Consider the following 19,513-nt stretch of genomic DNA (forward strand, 5'->3'; position numbering starts at 1 on the left):
TTTTCTCCCATTCTGAAGGCTGCCTTTTCACCTTGCTAATAGTTTCCTTTGTTGTGCAGAAGCTTTTAAGTTTAATTAGGTCCCATTTGTTTATTCTGGGAGGTGGGTCATAGAGGATCCTGCTGTGATGTATGTCAGAGAGTGTTTTGCCTATGTTCTTCTCCTCTAGGAGTTTTATAGTTTCTGGTCTTACGTTGAGATCTTTAATCCATTTTGAGTTTATTTTTGTGTATGGTGTTAGAAAGTGTTCTAGTTTCATTCTTTTACAAGTGGTTGACCAGTTTTCCCAGCACCACTTGTTAAAGAGATTGTCTTTAATCCATTGTATATTCTTGCCTACTTTGTCAAAGATAAGGTGTCTATATGTGGTTGGATTTATCTCTGGGCTTTCTATTTTGTTCCATTGATCAATATTTCTGTCTTTGTGCCAGTACCATACTGTCTTGATAACTGTGGCTTTGTAATAGAGCCTGAAGTCAGGTAGATTGATTCCTCCAGTTCCATTCTTCTTTCTCAAGATTGCTTTGGCAATTCGAGGTTTTTTGTATTTCCATACAAATTGTGAAATTATTTGTTCTAGCTCTGTGAAGAATGCTGTTGTTAGCTTGATAGGGATTGCATTGAATCTATAAATTGCTTTGGGTAGTATACTCATTTTCACTATATTGATTCTTCCAATCCATGAACATGGTATATTTCTCCATCTGTTAGTGTCCTCTTTGATTTCTTTCACCAGTGTTTTATAGTTTTCTATATATAGGTCTTTAGTTTCTTTAGGTAGATATATTCCTAAGTATTTTATTCTTTCTGCTGCAATGGTGAATGGGATTGTTTCCTTAATTTCTCTTTCTGTTTTCTCATTATTAGTGTATAGGAATGCAAGGGATTTCTGTGTGTTGATTTTATATCCTGCAACTTTACTATAATCATTGATTAGTTCTAGTAATTTTCTGGTGGAGTCTTTAGGGTTTTCTATGTAGAGGATCATGTCATATGCAAACAGTGAGAGCTTTACTTCTTTTCCAATTTGGATTCCTTTTATTTCCTTTTCTGCTCTGATTGCTGTGGCCAAAACTTCCAAAACTATGTTGAATAGTAATGGTGAAAGTGGGCACCCTTGTCTTGTTCCTGACTTGAGAGGAAATGCTTTCAATTTTTCACCATTGAGGATAATGTTTGCTGTGGGTTTGTCATATATAGCTTTGATTATGTTGAGGTATTTTCCTTCTATTCCTGCTTTCTGGAGAGTTTTTATCATAAACGGATGTTGAATTTTGTCAAAGGCTTTCTCTGCATCTATTGAGATAATCATATGGTTTTTATTTTTCAATTTGTTAATGTGGTGTATTACATTGCTTGATTTGCGGATATTGAAGAATCCTTGAATCCCTGGGATAAAGCCTACTTGGTCATGGTGTATGATCTTTTTAATGTGTTGTTGGATTCTGATTGCTAGAATTTTGTTAAGGATTTTTGCATCTATGTTCATCAGTGATATTGGCCTGTAGTTTTCTTTTTTTGTGGGATCTTTTTCAGGTTTTGGTATTAGGGTGATGGTGGCCTCATAGAATGAGTTTGGAAGTTTACCTTCCTCTGCAATTTTCTGGAAGAGTTTGAGCAGGATAGGTGTTAGCTCTTCTCTAAATTTTTGGTAGAATTCAGCTGTGAAGCCGTCTGGACCTGGGCTTTTGTTTGCTGGAAGATTTTTGATTACAGTTTCAATTTCCGTGCTTGTGGTGGGTCTGTTAAGATTTTCTATTTCTTCCTGGTCCAGTTTTGGAAAGTTGTACTTTTCTAAGAATTTGTCCATTTCTTCCACATTGTCCATTTTATTGGCATATAATTGCTGATAGCAGTCTCTTATGATCCTTTCTATTTCTGTGTTGTCTGTTGTGATCTCTCCATTTTCATTTCTAATTTTATGGATTTAATATTTCTCCCTTTGTTTCTTGATGAGTCTGGCTAATGATTTGTCAATTTTATTTATCCTTTCAAAGAACCAGCTTTTGGCTTTGTTGATTTTTGCTATGGTCTCTTTTGTTTATTTTGCATTTATTTATGCCCTAATTTTTAAGATTTCTTTCCTACTACTAACCCTGGGGTTCTTCATTTCTTCCTTTTCTAGTTGCTTTAGGTGTAGGGTTAGGTTATTTATTTGGCTTTTTTCTTGTTTCTTGAGGTATGCCTGTATTGCTATGATCTTTCCCTTAGGACTGCTTTTAAAGTGTCCCATAGGTTTGGGTTGTTGTGTTTTCATTTTCATTAGTTTCTATGCAAGTTCTGATTTCTTTTTTGATTTCTTCTGTGATTCGTTGGTTATTCAGCAGCGTGTTGTTCAGCCTCCATATGTTGGAATGTTTAATCGTTTTTCCCCTGTAGTTGAGATCTAATCTTACTGCATTGTGGTCAGAAAAGATGCTTGGAATGATTTCTATTTTTTTTGAATTTACCAAGGCTAGATTTATGGCCCAGGATGTGATCTATCCTGGAGAAGATTCCATGTGCGCTTGAGAAAAAGGTGAAATTGATTGTTTTGGGATGCAATGTCCTATAGATATCAATTAGGTCTAACTGGTCTATTGTATCGTTTAAAGTTTGTGTTTCCTTGTTAATTTTCTGTTTAGTTGATCTATCCATAGGTGTGAGTGGGGTATTAAAGTCTCCCACTATTATTGTGCTATTGTTAATTTCTCCTTTCATACTTGTTAGCATTTGTTTACATATTGCAGTGCTCCTGTGTTGGGTGCATATATATTTATAATTGTTATATCTTCTTCTTGGATTGATCCTTTGATCGTTATGTAGTGACCATCTTTGTCTCTTTTCACAGCCTTTGTTTTAAAGTCTATTTTATCTGATATGAGTATTGCTACTCCTGCTTTCTTTTGGTCCCTGTTTGCATGGAAAATCTTTTTCCAGCCCTTCACTTTCAGTCTGTATGTGTCCCCTGTTTTGAGGTGGGTCTCTTGTAGACAGCATATGTAGGGGTCTTGTTTTTGTATCCATTCAGCCAGTCTTTGTCTTTTAGTTGGGGCATTCAACCCATTTATGTTCAAGGTAATTATTGATAAGTATGATCCCGTTGCCATTTACTTTATTGTTTTGGGTTCGAGTTTATACACCCCTTTTGTGTTTCCTATCCAGAGAAGATCCTTTAGTATTTGTTGGAGAGCTGGTTTGGTGGTGCTGAATTCTCTCAGCTTTTGCTTGTCTGTAAAGCTTTTGATTTCTCCTTCATATTTGAATGAAATCCTTGCTGGGTACAATAATCTGGGCTGTAGGTTATTTTCTTTCATCACTTTAAGTATGTCTTGCCATTCCCTCCTGGCTTGAAGAGTTTCTATTGAAAGATCAGCTGTTATTCTTATGGGAATTCCCTTGTGTGTTATTTGTTGTTTTTCCCTTGCTGCTTTTAATATTTGTTCTTTGTGTTTGATCTTTGTTAATTTGATTAATATATGTCTTGGGGTATTTCGCCTTGGGTTTATCCTGTTTGGGACTCTCTGGGTTTCTTGGACTTGGGTGATTATTTCCTTCCCCATTTTAGGGAAGTTTTCAACTATTATCTCTTCAAGTATTTTCTCATGGTCTTTCTTTTTGTCTTTTTCTTCTGGGACCCCTATGATTCGAATGTTGTAGCATTTAATATTGTCCTGGAGGTCTCTGAGATTGGCCTCATTTCTTTTAATTCGTTTTTCTTTTATCCTCTCTGATTCATTTATTTCTGCCATTCTATCTTCTAATTCACTAATCCTATCTTCTGCCTCTGTTATTCTACTATTTGTTGCCTCCAGAATGTTTTTAATTTCATTTATTGCATTATTCATTATATATTGACTCTCTTATTTCTTCTAGGTCCTTGTTAAACCTTTCTTGCATCTTCTCAATCTTTGTCTCCTGGCTATTTATCTGTGATTCCATTTTGATTTCAACATATTGGATCATTTTCACTATCATTATTCGGAATTCTTTATCAGGTAGATTCCCTATCTCTTCCTCTTTGGTTTGGTTTGGTGGGCATTTATCCTGTTCCTTTATCTGCTGGGTATTCCTCTGTCTCTTCATCTTGTTTAAATTGCTGAGTTTGGGGTGTCCTTTCTGTATTCTGGCAGTTTGTGGAGCTCTCTTTATTGTGGCATTTCCTCGCTCTATGTGGGTTTGTACAGGTGGCTTGTCAAGGTTTCTTGGTTAGGGAAGCCTGTGTCAGTGTTCTGGTGGGTGGAGCTGAATTTCTTCTCTCTGGAGTGCAATGAAATGTCCAGTAATGAGTTATGGGATGTCTATGATTTTGGGGTGACTTTGGGCTGCCTGTGTCTTGGAGCTCAGGGCTGTGTTCCTTGTTGCTGGAGAATTTGCTTGGTATGTCTTGCCCTGAAACTTGTTGACCCTTGTGTGGTGCTTGGTTTTAGTGCAGGTATGGAGGCATTTGATGAGCTCCTGTCAATTAATGTTCCTTGGAGTCAGGAGTTCCCTGGAGTCAGGGTTTGGACTTAAGCCTCCTGCTTCCAGTTATCAGTCTTATTGTTACAGTAGTTTCAAAGCTTCTCCTTCTATACAGCACCATTGATAAAACATCTACGTTAAAGATGAAAAGTTTCTGTACCATGATGGTCACCCAGAGAGGTTCACAGCATTACATGGAGAAAAGAAGAGGGAGGAGGGAGTTAGAGGTGACCCGAATGAGATGAGGTGGAATCAATAGTGGAGAGAGTGGGCTATCCAGTAATCTCTTCCTTATGTGCACTCCACAACTGGACCGCTCAGAGTTGTTCATGGAGTTATACAGAGAAGAGAAGAAGGAGGAAGGTGACAGAGGTGGCCAGGAGGATAAAAGGGGGGGATGAAAAGGAGGGAGACAGATCCAGCCAGTAATTAGTTCCCTAAGTGTTCTCCACCGTCTGGAACACGCAGAAATTCACAGAGTTGGGTACAGTAGAGAGGGGTTAGGGAGGAGACACATGCGACCTGGTGGAGAAAAAGGAGAGTCCAAAGGGAGAGAGAACAGTCAAGCCAGTAATCTCACTCCCTAGTGAAAAATGGGCACTGAAGACTGGGTTCTTAAAGGTACAAAATTGGTAACAAATACATAAAAGCAAAAATTAAAAATCTAGAGTAGAGTTTGGAATTTCAAAAATACGATTAAAGTTAAAGAAAAGAAGGAAAAGAAAGAGAAAAAAAATGAACAAACAAGGTCGTGAAAATTATAAAGAAAATATAGGTACAAAATTGATAACTAATACCAAAAAGCAAAAGTTAAAAATCTAGAGTAGAGTTTGGAATTTCAAAAATACAATGTTAAAAAAAGAAAAAGAAAAAGAAAGAGAGGAGAAAAAAAAAAACAAGAACAAAGTCACATAAATTACAAAAAAAAATACAGGTACAAAATTGATAACAAATACCAAAAAGTGTAAATTAAAAATCTAGAGTAGAGTTTGGAATTTCAGATATACAGTGTTATTTAAACGAAGAAGAGAAAGAAACAGAGAAAAAGAAGAAGAAAAAATAAAAAAAGGGTCACAGAAATTATATATATTAAAAAAAAAATCTATAGGTACAAAATTGATAACAAATACCAAAAAGCTAAAATTAAAAATCTAGAGTAGAGTTTGGAATTTCAAAAATACAATGTTAAAGAAAAGAAGGAAAAAAAAACAAGGTCAAAAAAATTATAAAAAAATACATATATGAAGTTTGCTTTTTTTTTTTTTTTTTGCAAAGTAATCGGATATAAAAGTGAAAATTAAAGGAATAATAGAGGACTTAATTTTTTTAATTAAAAAAAAGAAAGAATGATCGTAAAAATAGTAAAAATATATCTAGGACTTCCTCCGGTTTTGTTGTGAGTATTGTGGGTTCAGTTCATTTTTGGCTAGTTCCTTGGTCCGACTTACATTTCTCAAGATCTATAGGCCCCTTCCTATGTAGTTGGTACTAACCACAGGGTTTTAATCTATTGCCTGTAGCTTCCAAGGCGGATCCCTCTGTTATAGCTTCTTATGTTTGCTGGTCTCCAGTGTCTGGTTTCCACCCTGACACAAAGGGGACGGTGGAGGACACTTTTTTTTTTTTTTTTTTTAGGCTCACTTGTTCAGTTGCGCTGTGGGGAGGGAGGGAGGGAGGGATGGATGCTCCAAACAAATAACACTGGCGTGTGCTCGCAGTGCCTCAGCCACACTGGGTCTGCCCCCCGTTCACGGCACGTGTAGCCTCCCTGCTCAGGCTGCAGGTTGCTCCGCCGGGAACCATCTGTGGCCGGGCCTGGGCTGCCTGCACTTCCCAGGTCCAAGCCGCTCAGGTTCAGGCACTCGGGTAGTCCTAAGAGGCGCAGACTTTCGGTTGGGCCTGCATTTTGTCCCCTTCCCAGATCCGAGCAGCTCAGGTGATGAGGTGTTTGGCGAGCGCAATTGCTGCGACTTATCGCCTCCCCGCCACTCATTTATTTAGGTGTGTAACCGGCACACCTTCTCAGGCAGATGTTGACTGTCCAGACCCCCAAGAAGTTTTAGTTAGCAAATAAGCCTGCTTACAGTTTTATAGATAATGTCTCTCTGGGGCTGCTATTGTCCCCTTCCAGCTCTGGCTGCCTATCACCAGAGGGGGATGGTCTGCCGCCGGCTATCTCTGTTCAGTCCTTTGTTCTGTGCGTGGGCCTGGCAGTGTCTTAGGTTAGGGCTGGCTTTTCGAGTGGTAGATATCCCACAGTCTGGTTTGCTAGCCCAAATTATTTCGCTCCGATAGCGCTCGGGGTATTTAGGCCAAATCCTTGTGATGCAGCCCGCGCCGTGCCTCCCTGCCCAGCCCTCGCTTGCTAATGGCGGATGCAGGTGTCTGTGCTGCTTCTCCACTGGGGGAGTTACCGTAGGGCTCACAGTGTGCGGGTTTTAATTGTTTATTTATTTTTCCTCCCTGTTATGTTGCCCTCTGTGCTTCCAAGGCTTGGCACAGATTCGGCAGTGAGAAAGTTTCCTGGTGTTTGGAAACTTCTCTCTTTTTAAGACTCCCTTCCTGGGACGGAACTCCGTCCCTCCCTTTTTTGTCTCTTTTTTTTGTTTTTTATATTTTTTCCTACCTCCTTTCGAATACTTGGGTTGCTTTTCCGGGTGCCTGATGTCCTCTGCCGGCATTCAGAAGTTGTTTTGTGGAATTTACTCAGCTTTTAAATGTTCTTTTGATGAATTTGTGGGGGAGAAAGTGTTCTCCCAGTCCTACTCCTCTGCCATCTTAGCTCCTCCTATCTCCCCTTTCCCACTTTTTTATAGGGTAGTTTGTTTTTTTTAGGTATTGAGTTGTGTGAGCTACTTGTATATTTTGGAAATTAATTATTTATCAGTTGTTTCCCTTGCTATTATTTTCTCCCATTCTGAGGGTTGTCTTTTCACCTTGTTTGTGGTTTCCCTTGTTGTGCAAAAGCTTTTAAGTTTAATTAGGTCCCAATTGTTTATTCTTGTTTTTATTTCCATTACTCTAGGAGGTGGGTCATAGAAGATCTTGCTTTGATTTATGTCATTGAATGTTCTGCCTATGTTCTCCTCTAAGAGTTTAATAGTTTCTGGTCTTACATTTAGGTCTTTAATCCATTTTGAGTTTATCTCTGTGTATGGCATTAGGTAATGATCTAATTTCATTCTTTTGTACATCGCTGTCAAATTTTCCCACCACCACTTATTGAAGAGGCTGTCTTTGCCCCATTGTATAGTCTAAGGTACCCATAGGTGTGTGGGTTTATCTCTGGGTTCTCTATCTTTTTCCATCGGTCTGTTTTTCTGCCAGTACCATACTGTTTTGATTACTGAGCTTTGTATTATAGTCTGAAGTCAGGCAGGTTAACTGCTCCAGCTCCATTCTTCTTTCTCAAAGCTGCTTTGGCTATTTAGGGTCTTTTGTGTTTCCATATGAATTATGAAATTTTTTGTTCTAGTTCTGTGAAAAAAGCCATTGGTAATTTCATAGGGCATTGAGTCTCTAGATTGCATTTGGTAGTATAGTCATTTCACAATATTGATTACTCCCACCCAGGAACATGGAATATCTCTCCATCTGTTTGTGTCATCTTTGATTTCTTTCATCAGTATCTTATAGTTTTCCATATACAGGTATTCTGTTTCCTTAGATAGGTTTATTCCTAGATATTTTATTCTTTTTGTTGCAATGGTGAATGATATTGATTCCTTAATTTGTCTTTCTGATTTGGCATTGTTAGTATATAGGAGTGGGAGTGATTTCTGTGTTTTGACCTTGTATCCTGCAACTTTGCTGAATTTGTTGATTAGCTCTAGTAATTTTCTGATAGTTTCTTTTGAGTTTTCTATGTATTGTATCATGTCATCCGCACCAGTGAGAGTTTTACTTCTTTTCCTATCTGGATTTCTTTTATTTATTTTTCTTCTCTAATTGCTATAACTAGGACTTCCAAAACTATGTTGAATAATAGTGATGAGAGTGGACACCCTTGTCTTGTTCCTTATCTTAGAGGAAAAGCTTTTAGTTTTTCACCATTGAGAATAATGTTTGCTGTGGGCTTTCCATATATGGCCTTTACTATGTTGAGGTAGGTTCCTTCTATGCCCATTTTTTGAAACATTTTTATCATAAATGTATGCTGTGTTTTGTCAAAGGCTTTTTCTGCATCTATTGAGATGACCATATGGTTTTTAATCTTTCAATTTGTTGATATGCTGTATCATGATGATTGATTTGCATATATTTAAGAATCCTCGCATCCCTGGAATATACCTGACTTAATCATGGTGTATGAGTTTTTTAATGTGTTGTTGGATTCTGTTTGCTAGACTTTTGTTTGACGATTTTTGCATCTATGTTCATCAGTAATATTGGCCTGTAATTTTCTTCTTTCCTGTTGTCTTTTCCTGGTTTTGGTATCAGGGTGATTGTGGCCTTGTAGAATGAGTTTGGAAGTGTTCCTTCCTCTGCAATTTTTTTGAAGAGTTTCAGAAAAATAGACATTCGTGCTTCTCTGAATGTTTGATAGAATTCCCCTGTGAAGCCATCTGGCCCTGGGCTTTTGTTTTGGGGGAGTTTTTTTTTTTTTTTATCACTGTTTCAATTTCAGTGTTTGTAATTGGGTTGTTCATAATTTCTATTTCTTCCTGGTTCACTCTTGGGAGGCTGATCTTTTCTAACTATCTGTCCATTTCCTCTAGGTTGTCCATTTTATTAGCATATAGTTGCTCATAATACTCTCTTATGATCCTTTGTATTTCTGCATTGTCTGTTGTAACCTTTCCTTTTTCATTTCTAATTTTATTAATTTGATTTTTCTCCTTTTCTTTTCTTGATGAATCTGGCTAGTGTTTGTCAGTTTTGTTAATCTCAAAGAACTTAGTTTTATCTTTGCTATTGTTTCCTTCATTTCTTTTTCATTTATTTCTTCTCTGTTTTTTATGATCACCTTCCTTCTGCTGACTTTAGAGGTTTTTTGTTCTTCTTTTTCCAGTTTCTTTAGATGTAGAGTTAGGCTGTCTATTTGATGCTTTTCTGCTTCTGAGGTATGATTGTATCACTATAAACCTCCCTCTTAGAAATGCTTTTGCTGAGTCCCATATCTTTTCAATATTTGTGTTTTCATTGTCATTTGTTTCTAGGAATCTTTAGATTTCATTTTTTTTTTAATTTCTTCAATAACCTCTTTGTTATTTAGCAGTGTATTGTTTAATCTCTATGAGTTTGTGTATTTTTGCTGTTTTGTTTTGTTTTTTTTTTTCCTGTAGTTGATATCTAGTCTCATAGCATTGTGGTCAGAGAAGATACTTGATACAATTTCAAATTTCTTAAATTTACTAAGGCTTGATTTGTGTCCCAGGGTGTGGTCTATCCTGGAGAATATTCCATGTGCACTTGAGAAGAAAGTGTATTCTTCTGCATTTGGATGGAGTGTCCTGAAGCTATCAATTAGGTCCATTTAGTCTAATGTTTCATTTAAGGTTTGTGTTTCCTTATTGATTCTGTTTTGATAATTTGTCCATTGATGACAGTGGGGTGTTAAAGTCCCCTACTATTATTGTGTTGCTGTTGATTTCTCCTCTTATGCCTGTTCAGTTCAGTTCAGTCACTCAGTCATGTCCGACTCTTTGCGACCCCGTGAATTGCAGCATGCCAGGCCTCCCTGTCCATCACCAACTCCCGGAGTTCACCCAAACTCATGTCCATCGAGTCAGTGATGCCATCCAGCCATCTCATCCACTGTTGTCCCCTTCTTCTCCTGCCCCCAATCCCTCCCAGCATCAGAGGCTTTTCCAATGAGTCAACTCTTCACATGAGGTGGCCAAAGTACTGGAGTTTCAGCTTTAGCATCATTCCTTCCAAAGAACACCCAGAGCTGATCTCCTTTAGGATGGACTGGTTGGATCTCCTTGCAGTCCAAGGGACTCTCAAGAGTCTTCTCCAACATCACAGTTCAAAAGCATCAATTCTTCAGCTCTCAGCTTTCTTCACAGTCCAACTCTCACATCCATACATGACCACAGGAAAAACCATAGCCTTGACTAGACGAACCTTTGTTGGCAAAGTAATGTCTCTGCTTTTCAATATGCTATCTAGGTTGGTCATAACTTTTCTTCCAAGGAGTAAGCATCTTTTTATTTCATGACTGCAATCACCATCTGCAGTGATTTTGGAGCCCCCCAAAATAAAGTCTGACACTGTTTCCACTGTTTCCCCATCTATTTCCCATGAAGTGATGGGACCAGATGCCATGATCTTAGTTTTCTGAATGTTAAGCTTTAAGCCAACTTTTTCACTCTCCTCTTTCATTTTCATCAAGAAGCTTTTTAGTTCCTCTTCACTTTCTGCCATAAGTGTTTGCCTTATGTATTGAGGTGCTCCTATGTTGGGTGCATAGACATTTACAATTGTTATGTCTTTTTCTTGGATTGATCCCTTGATCATTATGTAGTGTCCTTTGTTTCTTATGATATTCTTTATTTTAAAGTCTATTTTGTCTGAAACAAGGATTGCCACTCCAGCTTTCTTTTGGTTTCCATTCACATGGAATATCTTTTTCCATCCCTTTACTTTCAGTCTTCATGTGTCTCTAGGTCTGAAGTGGGTCTCCTGTAGGCATCATATATATGGGTCTTAGTTTTGTATCCATTCAGTCAGTCTGTATCTTTGGTTGATGCATTTAATCCATTTACATTTAGGTAATTATTGATACATATGTTCCTATTGGTATTTTCTTGGTTGTTTTGGGGTTGTTTTTGTAGGTCTTTCCTTTCTTTTGTGTTTATTGGCTATGTAAGGCCCTTTTGGTATTTGTTGCAAGGCTGGTTTGGTGGTGCTGAATTCTCTTAATTTCTGCTTGTTCATAAAGCTTTTTATTTCTCTGTCAATTTTGAATGAGATCTTTGCTGGGTATAGTAATCATGGTTGTAGATTTTTCTCTTTTAGTACTTTAAATATATCCTGCCATTCCCTTCTGGTCTATGGAGTTTCTGCTGAAAGATCTTCTGTTAATCATATGGGTTTTTCCTTGTATGTTACTTGTTGCTTTTCCCTTGCTGCTTTTAATGCTTCTTCTTTGTGCTTAATCTCTGTTAGCTTTATTAATATGTATCTCAATGTGTTTCTCCTTGGGTTTAACCTGTAGAGGACTTTCTCTGCCTCTTGGACTTGATTGAGTATTTCCTTTCATATGTTGAGAAAGTTTTAAACTATGATTAATTCAAAAATTTTCTCACTGCCTTTCTTTTTTTCTTCTTCCTCTGGGACCCTTATAACTCGAATATTGGTGCATTTAATATTGTCCCAAAGGTCTCTGAGGCTTTCCTCACGTCTTTTCATTCCTTTCCCTTTATTTGGCTCTTCAGCATTTATTTCCACCATTCTGTCCTCCAGCTCACTTATCCATTTTTCTGCCTCAGTTATTCTGCTATTGGTTCTTTTTAGAGTGTTTTTAATTTCAGTAATTGTGTTATTCATCTCTGTTTGCTTATTCTTTATTTCTTCTATGTTCTTGGTGATTGTATTAGATATCGTTCTTGTTATTGTTTTATTATATGGCAAAGGGAAGGAGATTTGCAGATGCAATTAAAGTGCCTAATCAGTTTGAACTTGAGTGAATCAATAAGGAGATTGTCTTTGGTGGGCTTAATTTAATCAGGTAAGCTCTTTCAAAGAAGGCTTAAGCTTTTTCTCAGATTAGAGAGATTCACCCAGGCTTGAGGGAGCAAGCTGTCATGAGGGCTATGGCTATGAGGAAATGAATTCTGCCACAATCACATGAGTTTGGAAGAGGACCCTCAAGCCTCAGACAGGACCACAGTGTTAGTTGACTCCATGTTTGCAGATTTGTGAGATCCAGCTTAGCTGTGCCCTGACTTCTGATATACAAAAACTATGAGATAAATGGATGTTGCTTTAAATCACAAAGTTCATGATAATTTATTACACAACAAAAGGAAAATAAAAGACTTAATAAATGTGTTAAGTGTTAGTTCATAGTGCTTAGAATTGGTTGTAGAATAAGAAAACTTGAACTATAATGAAATCTTGTAGCACATAGTAACTTGATAGAAAATCCCCAAATTGGACTCTAATCCTAAAAATGTTCATGCATTACTAAAACTGTGAATAGTAAAAAAAAAAATATCAGGTATGCTAGGAGTAAAGACCAAATAATCTTTATTTTCTCTAGATAGGAAGTATTAACAAATTTACTGTCATATGAAGAAACAAATTATGGAGCCAAAGAACATAGAAAGAAAAGGTATTATAGAAAATGTCAGGGAAATAACTACTGAAATATTGTATCATTTTCTAGATACATACTGCTTGTGGTATTTGTTTTTGAGATTGTAATTTCCTATAGTTTTACTTCTCATTCTAAAAATTATTTTATATTCAATTTTATTAATAATTTTGTGTTTTTTTAAAAAGCCCAATCTTATAACTTTCAGGGCCTACAAACCATAAATTCTCTTCTCTGCATAATTTTAATGCTTTAAATTCAATCATACAAGGGCAGGAAGGGAGTGAAGAAGGTTCACAAAAATGTGAACTTCTCTTTATTTCTCCATCTGGCTGATAGAGGAGGCTGTTGAATAAATCGGAAATGGCTTTCTGTATAAGATCAGAATAAACTCACAAAAACTTTCTTTCTTTACACTTTAAAGAGATATTCTGACTTTTTTTACACAATGATATGTAAAGCATCTCAGACACTAGAGGCAAGCAGTTCTATTAAGACAGCCTCTCTTCCTAACACTCCATACAATCTCCTTCAGGAGGAGAAATCTAAATTTTCTGTCAAACTTCAACCTCAGAGCAACCTGGGTTCAAGTCAGCCAGTCTTCAGACTTTTGTTTGTGCAGGATCCCCAAGAAAGATTCTCACCACTTCTTCACTGCTCTGCCATGACTGTGGGGTCCACTTTGAGGTGCTTCCATTCCTGACTGACTGGCATTCCATTTTACTCCCTTGTGTGCACATGGAACATGGTTCCAATTTGACTGAATAGAGACTTTTTGCTTTAGCTGAGTTCATTGATTCAGCACTGATGTTTCAGGAGGAGCTAGATCCCAGTCAGTGACCCAGCCCGATGGCCACATCACTGTCTCTGAGGGACCCCGTCTGGAGCTGAGGTGCAACTACTCATCTTCTGTTCAAACAAATCTCTTCTGGTACATGCAGTACCCTAACCAAGGACTCCAGTTTCTCCTGAAGTATACATCTAAAGACAGCCTTGTTTCAGACATCAACTGTTTTGAAGTTGAATTTAACAGGAGTGAGAACTCCTTCCACTGGAGGAAAACATCAGTCCATTGGAAAGACTCAGCCTAGCACTTCTGTGCTCTGAGTGACTTCAAGGGAAGGTGAACACAAACCTCCTGAGATCTGGTAGCTTAAAATATGCAGGGTCTCAGACAGTGTTATTTTTAGGAAGTTGGCATGTTCTTTGAAGATAAACAGAATCCTGGAAGAGTTTGATTCTCAAAGACATCTTAGATTATTTTTCTTTTCTTTTCTTTTTCTTTGTTGTTGTTTGTTTTACAAAAGAAAAAAATATTGTTTTCTTAAGTTCAGTGTTCTCCATGGAACTGATGATGGTAAGTGGTGCTTCCTGTCAGTGTCACCTGAGCAGGGTTTGTGGGCTGAGCTGATTGGTTGCAGGAGCAGGAACATTTCCAGTCAAGTCATGACCCTCACCACACAGGGTTTACTATGTATCTTAAGGTGAAAATTTCCCAGCAACAAAGCAAAGTGTCATGAAGAGGCAAGTGGACACTGTGCTGGGGCTTCTGGTTGCCCAGGTTTGCTGGGAGTTGGGGCTGCCCCACAGGGGAATCTGAAGGATTGAGTAGTGGTAGTGCTGTGGGAGGGAGAAGCAGGAGCTCACAAGTTCTACAGACTTTCTATCCTCATCATTCCTGAGGGCACTTTCAGGGTTTTGCAGGAGCTCTGTGGCTCAGCTGGTAAAAAATTGCCTGCAATGCGGGAGACGTGGGTTAGATCCCTGGTTTGGGAAGATCCCCTGGAGAAGGGAAAGGCTACCCACTCCAGTAGTCTGGCCTGGAGAATTCCATGGACTGTATATAGTCCATGGGGTCGCAAAGAGTGGGACACGACTGAGCGACTTACACTACATTACTGTGACCCTCACCTGTGACTCTTTCGCTCTTTCTCATCAGGTGTGAGAGGGGTGGATGTGGAGCAGAGTCCCCCAGCCCTGAGTCTACAGGAGGGAGCCAACTCTACCCTGTGGTGTAATTTCTCCACCCTCACAGACAATGTGTAGTGGTTCCATCAGAACCCTGGGGGCCTCCTCATCCGTCTGTTTTTATATTCCTTCAGGGACAAAGCAGGATGGAAGATTAAACACCATGACAGTACCTACAGAACGCCACAGCTCACTGCATGTTTCCTCTTCGCAGAACACAGACTCAGGCACTTACTTCTGTGCTGTGCAGCATAGTGCTCCCCAAGCACCTGCAGCCTGTACTCAAACCCTCCGCGGGGCTCAGCCCCTCCTCCAGCCACAGTCACACCATGACGCCGTCACCAGGTATTTGCCCTGTTTAGTATTTCTTACCTACACTAGTACAGCTTTAACCACAAACACTTTTGGGCCCAACGAATTTGGGATTTGGTCTTTTCCCTTCTGAATATCTCCTATATTTCCCTCTGCACTAGAACCTCTGACTTGTAGCTAGGAGAGTATCTAGATAAGACTACAGATTTAAAGTAAATATTTAAACAGAATATGCTGGACACCAAAATGATAAAAAGTGAAAGCATCTAAAAGGAGAGAAAATGACTCCAATAAAGATGTTATCCGGTTTAGTTGGGTGTCTCAAGAATATTCAAATCTGCCTTACCATAATTGCAAATACAAATAACTTGCAGTTACTCACGTTTGCAAATTGCAAATACTCACATCTCATCCTATGACTGGGGCAAAGCAAACAGAAAATATTTGTTCAGTATTCATATATGAATTGATCACTTGAAACAAATTTATCCTCTTTCAGTTCTGGATGCAAGAAGTCTAAAATCAGTTTCACTGGCTACAGTCAAGTTCTTGGCAGGGTTGATTCTTTCCCTTCACTGCACATTACCTAGTTTTAATTTATTTATTTTGTAAGTGGAAGTTTCTACCTCTTAATCCCCTTCACCTATTTCACCCCTACACCCACCCCTTTCCCCTTAGTAACCAATAGTTTGTGCCCTATATGTCAGAGTCTGTTTCTGTTTTGTTATATTTGTTAATTTGTTTTGCTTTTAGACTTCATATAAAAGTGAAAGCACACAGCATTTGTCTCTCTCTATCTGACACTTCACTAAGTGCGATATCCTCCAGGTCTATCATGCTGTCCCAGCTGGCAAAATTTTATTCTTTTTTATGGCTAGTAATATTCTATTGTACACACACACACACACACACACACACACACACACACACACTCACACATATATATCTTCTAGATCCATTCATATGAGTGAAAACTGAGGTTATTTCTATATATCTTCACTATTGGAAATAATGTTGCAGTGAACATTTGGGTGCATACATATTTTTGAATTAGTGTTTTTGTTTTCTTCTGATAGATACCCAGGAATGGAATTGCTGAATCATATAATGCATGTGCATGCTAAGTCATTGCAGTCATGTTCGACTCTTTGCAACCTTATGGAAACAGATCGCTAGGCTCCTCTGTCTCTGGAAATTTTCCCAGCAAGAATACTGGAGTGGGCTGCCATTTCCTACTCCAGGGGATCTTCCTGACCCAGGGATCAAAATTGTGTCTGCTGCATTGAAGGTGGATTCTTTATTGCTGAGCCACCTGGGAAGGCCCGAATCATAGAGTAGTTATATTTATTATATATAAACTACTACTATTATATATATATATATATAACTACTAGTTATATTTTTATTGGTTTGGGGAATCTTTTGAATAGAGGCTACACCAGCTTACTTTCCCTGCAAGAATACACAAGTTTTCTCTTTTCTCCACATCCTTGACAATACTCAATTATTTTTCATTTTTGTCATGATAGTATTCTGGTAGGGGTGAGGTGATATCTCACTGTGGTTTTGATTTGCATTTACCTGATGATTAGAGATGTTGAACATCTTTTCATGTGTCTGTTTGCCATTTGTATATTTCTTTGGAAAAATGCCTGTTTCATGTCCTCTGCCTGTGGTTTTGATATTGTGTGCATAAGTTTTTTTATATAGTCTAGACATTAACCCCTTATTGACCAATCACTTCCAAATATCTTCTCCCATTTGATAGGTTGCCTTTTTTGTGTGTTAATGGTTTCTTTCACTGTGCAAAGTATTTTAATTTAATTAGATCATATTTACTGTGTTGTTTCTTTTTTGTCCTTGCCTGAGGAAATAGAGACAAAAATATGGCAAAGATGAATCTCATAAAGCATATTGCCTATACTTTCTTTAAAAATTTATGAGTTCAGGTCTTATATTTAAGTCTCTAATCCATTTTGAGTTTATTTTAGTATATGCTGTGAGAAAATATTCTAATTTCATTCTTTAACATGTAGCTGTCTAGTTGTCTAACACCACTTATAGAAGAAGCAGTCTTTCCCCCAGTTGCTTATTCTTGCCTCCTTTGTTATAGATTGATTGACCATGTATACAAGGGGTAAAATCTGGACTCCCTATTCTGTTCCATTGACTGAATCTCTGTTTTTGGGCCAGCAATGTATATTTTAGATTATAACACCTTTGAAGCATATTTTGATGTCAGGGACTGTGATACCTTCAACTCTGTTCTTTTTTTTTTTCAAAATTGCTTTGACGATTTGTGGTCTTTTGTGGTTCTATAGAAATTTTAGGATTATTTGCTCTAGTTGCGTGAAAAATATGATTATTTTGAGAGGGGTTGCATTAAATCTATAGATTGCTCTGGTTCAGAGGACATTTTCACATTGTTTATTCTTAAAACCCATGAACGAAATATTTTTATATTTACTTGCTTTACTTATCTTCAATTTTCTTCATCAATATCTTATAGCTTTCAGAGTGACATCAATACAATTCTAGGGGACATGATCTAATAAGTACAATTCTCCTCATAAAGGCAACAAGACTGAATATCCTGATCCTCCTAAAAGTCTAATAAATAAGATTCAATGTCGGATTTCAAAAGAATAATATCTTATTCCTGTTTTGGTTTCGTAAAAACACATACAAATGAACAGATTTTGAAAGTCAGAAGAACTGATGTTTCTTCATTTCATGTTAAAGTAATTTTATTTACTAAAAAATCTAAACATAGCCCTAAAACCCAGTTAATGAAAAAAAAGATAAGTTAATTATTTTGGATAAGATAGCTTTTCACCAAGGAAGCTGAAAAGCTGTCGGTTTTAAAAAAGTCATTGTTTCCGAATGGAGGAAAGGTAAGTATAGGTTAAATGAATGACCATTAAGTTACAAAAAGAGTTCATATCCTATGCTAAATTCTATCTTAAATGAGCTGGTAAAATTATTTTACAAATGATTATCAATTTTTGTCAACTTATTTAAAATTCAGTTCCCCTCAGCTCATACCTTTAATACTAATTTTTTGTCCATACTCCTTTTCAGGATCTGCCTAACTCAATTACCAGGAAAAGACAAGTAGACAAAATAAAGTTTGTGGTGAGCCAGACTTTTTTCCCATATGTGCACAGACCACGTGGTTTATGAACATGACACCCCCACTTCCTGTTGGGGGGAGTCACACAGGTACCAGGTAGTATGTATATGTGCTGCCAGGCACTCAAAGACACTGAACTCTCAGCTTGAGGCAGAAACTAAGCACATTTGTGCAGGGGAATCCACGCCTCATGCTGCTCTCCAGTCTGCTCTGTGTGTTCCTGGCCCTCACCTTCTCTGGTAGGGATGCTTCCAAACATGGGTGCGAGTGTTCAGGGTGAAAGGACTGCACACAGGCGCGTGGTGTGCACATAGGGACTTGGGAGGAAAGGAGGGTTGCAGAAAAGCATACTTATTATGATTTCAATTTGGGTTTTCTTTGGGTTCCAAATTAGTCTAATTCTTACATTATTTTGTTCATTACTTCAGCTGTGTTTCCTGATTTTTTCCCCACAGGATGTGGTGTGGCACAGAAAGTTATTCAAGACCAGCCAGACACATCCAGTCAACTGGGACAATCAGTCACCATGACCTGTCGGTATGAAACAACCTGGAGCTATTACTACATGTTTTGGTACAAGCTGCTTCCCAGTGGAGAGATGATTTACCTTATTGGTCAGGTTTCTTCCGGCCAGAATGCAAGGAATGGCCGCTACTCTGTAACTTTTCAGAAAATTCGTAAGTCTATCAGCCTCACCATATCAGACTTACAGCTAGAAGATTCTGCCAAGTATTTCTGTGCTCTCTGGGAGCTCACAGTGCTTAAAGTAATGGGAAAAGCTAAACAAAAACCCTAGAGTTTAATAAAAGAGAGCTTCCCTGCTGCAGAACTCCAGCTGAAATATGCACCTGCAGATCCCAGACCAGAAATGGTAGTTGTGTGGTTGCTTAATCTGTGGTCTGGAAGTTCCTTTTAAGTCACTTAGGAACAGATGTCCAAACTAACTTTCTAGTAATATGTTCTCAGTCTTGATTTTTTTAATTTTATATCAATCATACAGAACATGTGCAAAGTTGTCTAAATTTGAAAACTTGCCCTGTAATAATTTAATGTGGCGACTGCACTTAAAAAACCTCAAATCATAAATCTGGGTTTAATTTTCAGAAATTGTCATGAATATAATTTCCTTAATCTTTTCTTCTTAGGTTTTGTGTCCATTAGGGTACAATCAGAAAAGTAGAACCACAGTGATACAGAATAAGAGACTCATTTTAAGGAATAGAACTCTCAGGCAATTGCTAGAGTTGGTGGAGGAGTTTATACAAAGTTGTTATCTTTGCATCTTGACTGAGCCTGAATTTACTTTAAATCAACTAGAGTGTCATTTGGAAAGGGAAATTGGATATGAACAAAAACATGGGGAAAACTGACATTTAAGGACATACTAGAACCCA

At 37.8% G+C, this 19,513-nt stretch overlaps 1 gene segment (V, D, J or C); it reads left to right on the forward strand.

The window, feature by feature from the left end:
- Positions 1-18,217: 18,217 nt before the first annotated feature.
- On the forward strand, positions 18,218-18,915 carry LOC102392636. The segment is given in 2 exon segments: positions 18,218-18,358; positions 18,575-18,915. Coding segments are annotated over 2 exon segments (390 nt in total).
- The last annotated feature ends 598 nt before the right edge of the window (positions 18,916-19,513 follow it).

Source organism: Bubalus bubalis, chromosome 11, assembly GCF_019923935.1.
Source record: "Bubalus bubalis isolate 160015118507 breed Murrah chromosome 11, NDDB_SH_1, whole genome shotgun sequence".
Lineage (NCBI taxonomy): Eukaryota > Metazoa > Chordata > Mammalia > Artiodactyla > Bovidae > Bubalus > Bubalus bubalis.